An 11,345-nucleotide genomic window follows, 5' to 3' on the forward strand; every position below is an offset into this window, starting at 1 on the left:
GCACTGAGGGTAAAAGATTTGCGTGCATTCGGTATGGAATGCCGGCTGCCTCATGACCAGCAATATGAATCCCGGCTGCGGCAGCCAGAAAAAACAGCAGAGCCCGATAGCGGAAGACCGACAGCGCTGGAAATCCCGATCATGTAAAGGTGAGTATAAACTAACCCTAATGTAACCCCCTAACCCTAACCCTCCTTAGGGGTGCCTAACCCTAACCTCCCCCCCAAGTGCCTAACCCTAATCCCCCCTCTAACTGCCTAACCCTAACCCCCCCCTCCCCGCTGCCTAACCCTAAGTCCAAGGGGGGGTGCCTAACCCTAAGTCCCAGGGGGGGTGCCTAACCCTCCCTCCCCCTAGCCTAACCCTCCCGGGGGGTGCCTAACCCTAAGTCCCCCCCAGGTGGCCTAAACCTAACCCTCCCCCCCTGTGGCTGTCCGCTTGCGGCACCCTGCAAACCTTCAATCGGGATGCCGGGCGCCGGTGTTCCAGCGTTGGGAAAATGACAGGTGTCTGGATTATAGACGCCTGTCATTTAACCCTAGCCGGGATTCATGATTCTAGATGCCGGCGGTCGGGATTGCGACCACCAGCATCTTAAACGAATCCCGATTTGCATTCCTCTTTCTGAAGGATTTCATCAGACATCGTCTGATTTCTAACACTCCTAAGCCATAGATAAAGGGATTTTCAGTGGCCGGGATCATAAGATATATTGCGTTGATGAGATTCTGAACATCATAGGAGATTATTGTGTGAATTCTGTACAAAACAGAGGAAGAAAGTGCGCACATGTACAAAATCATGGCTACCAGCAGGTGTGTGCCGCAGGTGTGGAGAGCCTTACGTCGGGCTTTCCCCACAATGATCTTCATGGCTGTGTAGAGGATACTGGAGTAGGACAGCAGTAGAAGACTGACATCTACCACTGTGACAAAGACCTTGATAGTGAGGCCTACAATTTGGTGTTGGAAGATGTCTCCACATGACAGAGTCAGAAGTCCCATGTTCTCACAAACAAAATTTAGAATGACATTGGATCTACAGTACTGGACCCTGGAAGCCATTATGATCAATGGGGAAACCAGCACGGAGCTCCTCGCCAACCCGATGAGAACCAGCTGGACAAGCATATTTTTGGTCATGATATCATTATAACGCAGAGGTTTGCAGATTGCCACATATCTATCCAGAGCCATTGACACGATGAGGCCAGACTCAAAAATAGCCATGAAATAAATATAAAACATCTGCACCAGACATCCGGTCAGTGAGATCTGGTTCATGTCGAATGACAAGCCAAGGAGTAATTTTGGTATTACGGAAGTTGTACAAGATATATTGACAGCAAAGAGGACAGAGATTAAGAAGTACATGGGGGAGTGTAGGCTGTTTTCTGCATAGATGCGATATATGATGAGGGTGTTACCAGCCAGGATGGTGATATAGATGGAAAGAAACGGAATAGCCAGCAATTTCCTGTGTTCTAAGATTCCAGGGAACCCGAAGAGGACAAATTCTGTGTGGGACATCAAGACATTGCTTTGGTTTAACAATTTCATTTTACAATCATTGACTGCATCAGTCAAATTAAGCTGTAATTGTGAAGGAAACACAAATCAGGGTGATGTGACAAATGTGGAGTCGATGATGAATTCTGGGATCCTTAATGGACAGAAGTGGATGAAACAATGACCGCTCAGTACAAAGCCATGTTTCTTATGTAGCCTTGTTCAAGGTGCGTCTGACTATTTGTGACCTCTCCATATTCCTAATCTCTGGTCAGACTTCCTATTCTTTTCCTATGCTCCAGACTCATTGGCATTCTCTCAGGATATTGGTATATGTGATACCCAACAATGTCTAATAGTCATCTCACCATCTCCAGTGTCTGTGCAGAATGCAGATAGCCTGACACAAAGGTCTTCTTGGTTCTATTGGTGGTCCACGGTTGTTGGATTGGGTACGACTTCTGGTTCTGCCCTTAGGTCCAATGTAGATGCTTTCTGGATGGCTGAAAGTTAGATAAGGACAGAATATAAATGATTACACATAGACGATAACTACATATGGCACACATTCAGTCAATGGGAAAATAACATAATCAGCGATAATATTGCGCATGGCACTGTGCTCAGATGTACTTATATAGAGATATAAAGACAGCAAGCTATTGTCTGGTTATAATCCATGGTGTGTCATCGCTGTGGGCACACGCAACGCTCTATAAATTATCTGCAGAAACCTCCATTTCTTTGGAGTATTACGGTAATAATAATAGTAATTATAATAGTAATAAGCCATTATTAATCAGCTTTTAAGCAAATTTTCAATAAACTGATGTATGTATTTTTTGTGTGTTGTAAAGTGGGATATATGTTTTATTAAATATTGTATATTTTTTATTAAAAGAAACCTTGATCGATTATTGTTATTCTCAATCAAGTGATACCAATATATATACATCTGACACTCTTAGCGCAGTCCAACCTGTGTGTTCTTGGAGGTGTGTGTTAGAATTGGGGCAGCTGGTTACTGGCTAATTGGACTAGCGGCATTTATGGTGAATACGAGATAATAATAACGAATTAAAATTAAACGCAAGAATACTAGTTGTTAGGTACTAACATACTATAGATATATCTTTTCCCAGATATAAAATATCAACCTATCAGCTGCTTACTGTCATGTTACAGATTGTGTTTGAAAAATGGCAGTTAGGAGCTGATTGGTTGGTGCTTTACCTCTCTCCACTTAATCTCTTTCCAAGTCCTAGCGCATCTCCCCCTAGCTGCTAGACCGTTATAAGGGTACTGATAACATCGCTGAGATAATCCCACTGAACATCCGAGTCCCAGAAACTATTACAGACCTCATATACTGTAGCATTATAAGATCACAGAGCGGGTATTCCTGAGGATCTGTGATACAAGAGCTTACTGTGTCTTCTTCTGTTGAGGTAGCTATTGAAGTGGTAGATTTGTCACTGAGTCTATTATCACCACTATAATAAATAGGGCTAAATTTACTAAGATTCGAGTCTGATTGAGTTTGTTTGTTTTTAAACTGGATTAGCATCGCCAAAACTCGGGTGATTTGATGCTTCTGAAACTCACAAATTTAGAGAAGTGAGTTTAGCTGAGAGTGAGTTGGCCGATGGTGAAGCTGATCGAGATATCTCCCCCGAGTAGCAAGTTTAGATTTAGATTACTCACCCAAGATTGCAGTGTTTTCTCTCTGCCAAACTCTCCCAAAAAAGCAGCCTGCACATATCAGTGAGATATGTGAAGGCTGCTTATGTGCTATACCTGTAAAAAAAAGGTTAATATTTAAAAATAAATTACGTAGGATCCCCCCCAAAAAAGCTTAAACCAGCCCCGGACTGCTCAGCCAGTCCTAGTTCCTAAAAATACTGCATAAAAAATGAATATGGTTACTTCCGCATTTTAGGAACCAGCACTGGGCTGTTAAGCCTTTCCTGGTTTTAAAAATAGGGGGATAAAAACTGTGTAGGGGTCCACCCATGGACTTCAGACTAAGCCTGGATTGCTCGGGAGAGGTGGACCCCTTTACTGAGGGGGTCCTCACCTCCCCTGAGATCCCTGGCTTGGGCTGACTGGCTTGAGGTGATGCTTTGGCTGGGGTGACCCAGTGATAGGGTCCCATGGCTGTGGCAGTGCACCCAGGCCAGACTTGAGTCCGGTGCTGGTTTTAAAAATAGGGGGACACCTACACAATTTTTCCCCTCCTATTTTTAAAATCAGGGAGGCTCAGCAGCCCTGTGCTGGTTCCTAAAATGCGGGGTAACCCTACTCATTTTTAGCCATATTTTTAGTAACCAGGACTAGCTGAGGAGCCCTGGACTGGTTATGCTTTTTGAGGGTAACCTTACATAATTTTTTTTCTAATATTTATCTCTTTTTTGGCTGTTTACAGGCTGATTTGTGTATGATTCTGCAGTGCAGAACTCACAGCTCACAGGCAGGTGAATTGATTTCACGAATTTAGACACAAGCTTTGTCCATTTTCGTGAGAGTTTTGAAACTCTCATCTTGGTAAATTCCCGAATTCTATCTGCACTAGTGAAAAGTTACTCGAGTTTGCTAACTCTCCAGTATTTTCCTGTAGCAAAGGAGATCTCTCTCCCAAGTTTGAATTAGTAAATTTGTGAGTGTGAAAAAAATATCCAAACTCTCCAGAGATTGCTAACTCCACCAAACTCAATTCCTAATAAATTTACCCCTTAGTATCTACTGACAAGTAGATGAATGTAATTGAGATTTTTACAGCAAGAAGAGGTTTTATTCAATTGATTTTCACATTTTGCTCACTGGTTATACCTGCAGCCCCAGGCTGCTGCCTCAGTTAGGTTCATTAAGGGAGCAACACTGGAAGGAGAGTTTCCACTTCCGAATGACAAAAAAAAATGTATCATCACAATCTGGTGGGGCTCTACAGTCAGATTCCCTTTTCAGATACCTTTAGTTTTCTATCAAGTACACCGGGGTGGTGTTGTGGCCTCCAGTACAATCTGCCATGTGGGACTTCTGCTCATCTTGAGATGTTCTTCGCCAACCTGCCTGTAGAAGATGCACCAGCCTGGCTGATGGTTAATAGAGGGAGAGATAAAGCTGCCCCAAGTATTTATCCCATTGCTGGAATCCTAGTGGATTTCCACTCGCTAATCACTGTCAGTGTGAAGGTCCCAGATGTACAAGAGGCTGCTGAGCTCAAGTTTCTCCAAATGAACCCCTGGAGATAACCTGTAATGCTGAGCGAGTCCCTGTCATCTCTCTGCAATTACTAATTCAGGTTACACAGGAAAATGTATCATTAGGGAACTGACCATTCTCACAGGTCATAAACATAAACTTACTGTTGTCTTCCCATGTTTAGTGGACTCACTGGTTCTCGTTTATACTTTGGCCGCCAATGTTGCCACTAACAAGCTATCGCCATTTTACAGGTAATGCAAATGTAAAGTGCCCTTGGCATGTTACATTACACAGTGCCCCCTGACTGACAGCGTGCAGCACCATTGGATAAGCGGCACCTCGTGGCTCTGCGTGATCTGCAGTCTCATGTTTTTCAGACAAAAAAACTTTCACGATTTAATCTCTCATAGAGATGTTTTCCCATTTTGAAAATACAACTCGACCAATGTAATAGTGTCAGAGGTTACTGCTAAACTCTCACATTTTCTACACTCTCACCTTATTACATTTGGCCCATGGTGTCACACTTACTCACCTGGACTGGGGAAAGTACCTCTGTGAGAGATGACCTTGAGCAGGGCCACAACTGGGGGGGTTAGGGGGCACAATCCCTGGGCCTAGAATATAAGAGGGCAAACGTGCTGCCGAGGGGAGTCGGGTGACAACAGGTGTGGATTTGAAGCTGCACACTTGCACCTACAGCCAGGTGCCCACAGCCCTGAGATACATGGCACCCTCTGATGTCATTCTAATGTGGATGCTTGTGGTGCAGGTCGCAAGCCAATCGGAGCTCTGATTGGCTCACAACCAGTGCAACATTAGAATGACGGTGATAGGCACTGTGGGCCTCATTCAGAGGCGGTCGTAGGATGCAAGCGGTCGCTCAGAAAAAGGGCGGCTGCTTGCATCCTGAATGGCCACCTCCATTTCGGTCATTAGGCTGTGGGTTAACACCCACAGCTCTAATGACCGCTAAGGGTGATGGTTGCGATGGTCAAGACCATCGCGACAATCGGGACTTACAACCCTAGGGTAGGGTCTCGTCGACCTTAAGCCCTAGGGAGCTTCCTGCTGTGTTTCAGCAGGAAGCTCCCCACTGACATCACTGATGATGTCAGTGGGGCCGCCCCCAAACAACAAGCGTTCCGGCGGGAATGCCTCCATTTGGGCAGGCACGCCCCCTGCCCGCCCAGCAAATGGAGCGAACTGTCAATCAACATCGACAGGTCGCTCAGTCTGCTACAAGCCCGCTAATGACAGATCACCCATTGTTAGCAGGGGCTCGTACATGCGCACGATGGAGCAGGCTCCGTCGTGCGCATGCGCTGTGGACCAACATTGAGTCAGTTGCGATCGCTCAGCGCTCGCGACCGACTCTGAATAAGGTCCTGTGTCTCTCTCAAGGAAGGACTGCAGTTGGCTGGCTTTGAGGCAGGCGTATTACTTCCAAACCACACCACTGTGCTGTAGAAGGAGTGGGACTAGGTGAGAGGCTGCGGAGTGGGGGGCCATAATGGTGTAAAGGGCATTACTGTGTGTGGCAGAATGTACAAGGGGCATTACTGTGTGTGATATAATGTATAAGGGGCATCACCGTGTGTGGCATTATGTAAAAGGGGCATTATTGTGTGTGGCATAATGTATAAGGGGCATTACTGTTTGTGGAATAATGTATAAGGAACATTGTGTGTGGCATTATGTAGAAGGGGCATTACTGTGTGTGGCATAATGTATAAGGGGCATTACTGTGTGTGGCATAATGTATAAGGGGCATTACTGTTTGTGGAATAATGTATAAGAAACATTACTGTGTGGAATTATGTAGAAGGGGAATTGCTGTGTGTGGCATAATGTATAAGGGGCATTACTATGTGTGTCATACAGTATAAGGAGCATTACTGTGTGTGGCATTATGTAGAAAGGGTACTAATGTGTGTGGCATAATGTAATAGGGGCATTACTGTGTGTGGCATAATGTTTAAGGGGCATTACTGTGTGGCATTATGTATAAGTGGCATTACTGTGTGTGGAATATTGTATAAGGAGCATTACTGTGTGTGGCATTATGTAGAAGGGGCATTACTATGAGGCATAATATATAAGGGGCATTATTGTGTGAGATAACGTATAAGGGGCATACTGTGTGTGGCATAATGTATAAGGAGCATTACTGTGTGTGGCATTATGTAGAAGGGGCATTACTGTGTGTGTCATAATGTATAAGGGGCTTAATGTGTGTGGCATTATGTATAAGGGGCATTACTATGTGGCATAATGTATAAGGAGCATTACTGTGTGTGGCATAATGTATAAGGGGCATTACTGTGTGTGTGTAATAATGTATAAGGAGCATTACTGTGTGTGACAGTATGTATAAGTTGCATTACTGTGTGTGGCATATTGCGGTAAGATGCATTACAGCACATGGCATAATGGGGAGGGTGCCAAATTACTGCCTTGCCCCAGGTGACAAAGCTCCTAGTTTCGGCCCTGCCTTCAGTGACTTCATGTTTCTCAGGGAAACAGTTTCTCTGAATCCTGCCCACTGGGTCTGTGACTTTCATTCAACTGCTTTGGTCTAATGTGCTTTCTACCAATCTTGGTAGTGACTGGCTACCAGTCATCCCAGCTCCTATGGGTACAATGCAGTCTCTGGTCCATGTGCTTCCATAAGGGAGATGGTGCCCACTAGTGCTGGGACCTCCTGGTAGGAATTGAGATGCCACCTTCCAGGTTATGTCATGTCAGGAACTGAACAGGAACTCCATAAAAGCACCATGTTTGACAATTTAAAGCCTCTCATTTTTCCATGAGGATGTGACACTCCAGGGTGTGAGGTACAAAGCCCTAAGACAATGATGTGCTGCTAATGGAAGCGCCGCTTGGATCGGCCCGTCGTATTATGCATACTAAGTACGGTACTTATGCAATAAGGTATTGTGATGTATGGTTTTTAAAATGACAATGAAGAGTGTTAGACCGTTTCCCAGAATTGGTAGTTTTGATAAGGATGTATTAGATAATGGGCCTCATTCAGAGGCGCACGTTAACAGCAGTACGCTCATTGCGTTCCGATGTTGAGAAACCGCGCATGCGTCGGTGTAACACTGCGCATGTGCGTACGGCATATTGCGAGCTTTTTTTGTCTCGTTCGTCAAATTGCGAACAGGAAGTGACATGTCAAATGTGATTGACAGAACAGGCCGTTTTTGGGCGTTGACGGGGGTGGAGATGGAAAAACGCAGGCGTGGCGAGGCGTTTTGGGGGCGTGCATACATTATCTGATGCGAACGTCAAATGTGTTCGTACCGAGTCATACGTCACTGGATGATCCTCTTTCCGTTCAAACTGCTCGCACATCTTCGGGTCTGGATTACTCTACCACATTGGCGATGGCCTTGTCCTCCGTCCCGGGCCTCCACGATGTTTCATCGATTAAGCACGGCTTGTCAGAAAAACAATCAATTTTGAATTGAAAACCAGCTTGTAATATCTTTTGCTATGCGTTTTTTTGGGTAGCACAAAACAGTACGCAGGTGTAAATCATAGCTGCTAATTTCTGGATTACACAATCAATTAGCGTACATTTGTAGGTATGTTTTTTTGTTGTTGTTTGAATGTTGTTTTTGTGCTATTGTAACAATAATGTCATCATGTTTGTGTGTATTTTACCATTTTGCTTTGTTCAGGAGAATTTGCATCCTTATGTAATTTTTAAAGTGTTCCTTAAAGAGCCCTTTTTTTTTTTGTTTTTTTTGGGTTGAGGTAGTTTTTTCCTTGTGGGCCAGGATTAACTCTAAAACATTTATAAAATAATGTCAGAATACAATGTCGAACATTTTTAAATATTTTATTGGAATTTAAAAAACATTTTGTGGCCCATTTTGGCCACAAACTTTTTGGCCAGTGTTCTTCCAAAGAAAATAATAATTGGGACAAACATAAAAGGTATGGAAACTTACAGCAAAAAATTAAAAACAATTCACAAGAAAGGAGAGGGAAGTTTTGGCCAGAAAGGAATATGGGGCAAGCACAGAAGGAGTGTGGGAAAAGTAGCCAGTGCTGTCATCGTTTCTTGGGCCGTTTGGCTGGGGGAGGGATGGCGCCAGACCGGGTCCGGGATGTCATCGGGCTGGCCTGTCCAGAGGCAGATGTTGTGGCCTCTGGACTAGGCACAGGGCTAGGCACATTTGGAGGCATGGCTGTTGTTGTGCCAGAGGTGGAGGATCCTGATGTTCCGGCAGGAAGGGAGGTCGGCTCCACCATGTGCTGGCGAACGAGCTGCTCCAGGGCATTGGCGATTCTGATGTTGGCCCTGGTATTTTCAGCCAGGGCCTGACCAATGGTCATGTTGGCCGCAGCATTTTGCTCCAGGGCCTCAGCCACCCGTAGCAGACTGGCATCCATCCTCTGCAGAATCTCCATATGGTAATCCAATTTAAAATTGAGTTCTGTGAGGAGAGCCACCGCCTGCGAGGGGGATTGCCCTGGAATGGCTGCTGCAGGGTCCTCAGCCGGATGTACTGGTTCCTCCCCTGCAGAGCCAGCAGAAATTCTGCGGCCAAGGCTCCCCTCTGGAGCAGACTCATCCGCCTCTGTCTCTGTGAGATAAAAAAGAAGAGTCACATTAGAATCTACATATTGTCACCCAAACATTTTGGAGTTGGTTACATCACAACATTTACCTGGGACAACATGAGGAGCCGCAAAGTCTGGCATGTCCATATCCATGTTGGACACGCCAAACACCTCCGCATACTGCACACACCCCTGTGCCAGCTCTTCCAAGTCATTCAACTCTAATGACACAGGGGTGGGACCCCCACCTGTCCCCCTTGCATGCCTAGCCCTGTCTGCCAGTTTTTGTTTCAGGCGGTATTTGAAGTCGGCCCATCTGTGGGTGAAAAAGATGGCATTATTCCTGCATTAATAGGGCCTGTATCCTTTTTTTTTTTTTTTTTTTAAACTTACCGCCGTTTGACATCCCGGGCTAAACGGACAACATCACCCACCCTATTAACAGCACTGGCTATCTCCTCCCACATTCTCCACTTCTGGCTTACACCCATATTCCTGTCTGCCTGTGGCAGGAAGTCCACACACTTCTGAACCAAAACCTCCATCTCCTTTCTTGTGAATTGTGGCTGCCTTTTCTTTTTGGCAGCTTTTGATGGGACACTGGGCCCAGCAGCCTCTTCCATGGCATCCTCAACACCTATTTACATTTAAATTGTAAAAAAATGGATGTCAAACTTTCAATATATTGTGGTTCGTAATAATCCTTGAGTACAAAAGAGAGAAATACTTACCGGCCGCCTCTTGGCCATTGTTTTGCTGGTCTGCAGCCATTTGGCTTGTTCAAGCTTCAACTACACCAGACCGTTTGTGTTTTTCAGTGACGTATTTATACATGCGTCCTTATTTTTCGTCCGCATCATTCATTGTGCGTTCCTATGATCCGTCCTTAATTTGAGCGGGAAACGAAACACTATTTATGGCTTTTTGCGACTCGAGACGAGGTGGCTGGTGTTGATTGTTGGAGTTTTTGTGTGTAGGAGTGTATTGTTGGAGGTATTACTGCTTGGAGGCGTTATTTTGGAGTTCTTTGGAGCCGCATTTTCTTTGTAAATTTTCCGTTCGCATTTTGGGTTGTTGTTCTTTGCTAATTTTATCACTTTTGTCAGTAAGTTTTTTTAGGTTATCCTGTTTGAAATTATGGCAACACAAACTGTTTTGGCTTATTCCTAAAATCTTCTGTCTGTTTTGTTGTAGTTTTTTTTTGGCTGGGCCCCAAAGAAGTTTTTTGACTGTCACTTATTTGTCGTGTATTGGTAAGTTTGGCTTATAAAATTTTTGGAAAATGTTCATTTATTGTTATTCGCATATTTGTGACTCCGTAAGCTTTGTTTTTTTTTTGCCTAACTTGTAAAAAATGCGAACTATTTAGCGCAAATTTGTCTCCATCTTCCCCCTCGTAAAAAATGCAAACTATTTAGCGCACTTTTGTTTCCATCTTCCCCCTTGTAAAAAATGTGAACTATTTAACGCACTTTGGTTTCCATCTTCCCCCTTGTAAAAAATGCGAACTATTTAGCGCACTTTTGTTTCCATCTTCCCCCTTGTAAAAAATGCAAACTATTTAGCGCACTTTTGTTTCCATCTTCCCCCTTGTAAAAAATGCGAACTATTTAGCGCACTTTTGTTTCCATCTTCCCCCTTGTAAAAAATGCGAACTATTTAGCGCACTTTTGTTTCCATCTTCCCCCTTGTAAAAAATGCGAAATATTTTGCTTTTCGATTTTAGGCTGTATTTTCACTAAGCAAAATTTGTTAGTCCTCTCATTTTTTAATTTTAGTTGGGCATATTGGTTCAGGCACACATATTTTGGCGTAAATTTTCGCCATTCCTAACATTTCAAAATGACCTGCAAAATTTGTTTCCAATATTTTTATCTTTGAAATGCAGGTTGGTGCAATCATGACAATACCCCGACATGTAAGCATCTTTGGATTTTTGCGGAAAGATAAGTATTTTTTATTAACATTAACATTGAACAAACATTAACTACATTACTTACCCTTTCAGGTTGATGTTGGTCGTATAATTTTGGCCATGCTTCCAGAAGACGACCA

General features: G+C 44.1%; 1 protein-coding gene across 1 annotated transcript; it reads right to left on the reverse strand.

The window, feature by feature from the left end:
• Positions 1 to 557: 557 nt before the first annotated feature.
• On the reverse strand, positions 558 to 1,559 carry LOC148450978 (olfactory receptor 52K1-like). The gene has a single exon (XM_088462416.1). It carries the CDS (start codon positions 1,557 to 1,559, stop codon positions 558 to 560), a length of 1,002 nt encoding a protein of 333 aa, XP_088318542.1.
• Between the last annotated feature and the right edge of the window lie 9,786 nt (positions 1,560 to 11,345).

This window comes from Taudactylus pleione, unplaced genomic scaffold, assembly GCF_031769625.1.
Source record: "Taudactylus pleione unplaced genomic scaffold, aTauple2 ptg001237l, whole genome shotgun sequence".
In the NCBI taxonomy this organism is placed as follows: Eukaryota; Metazoa; Chordata; class Amphibia; order Anura; family Myobatrachidae; genus Taudactylus; species Taudactylus pleione.

Excerpts from the sequence above, each read along its gene's own strand:
- LOC148450978 (XM_088462416.1), bottom strand. The coding sequence starts at position 1,559 with ATGAAATTGTTAAACCAAAGCAATGTCTTGATGTCCCACACAGAATTT.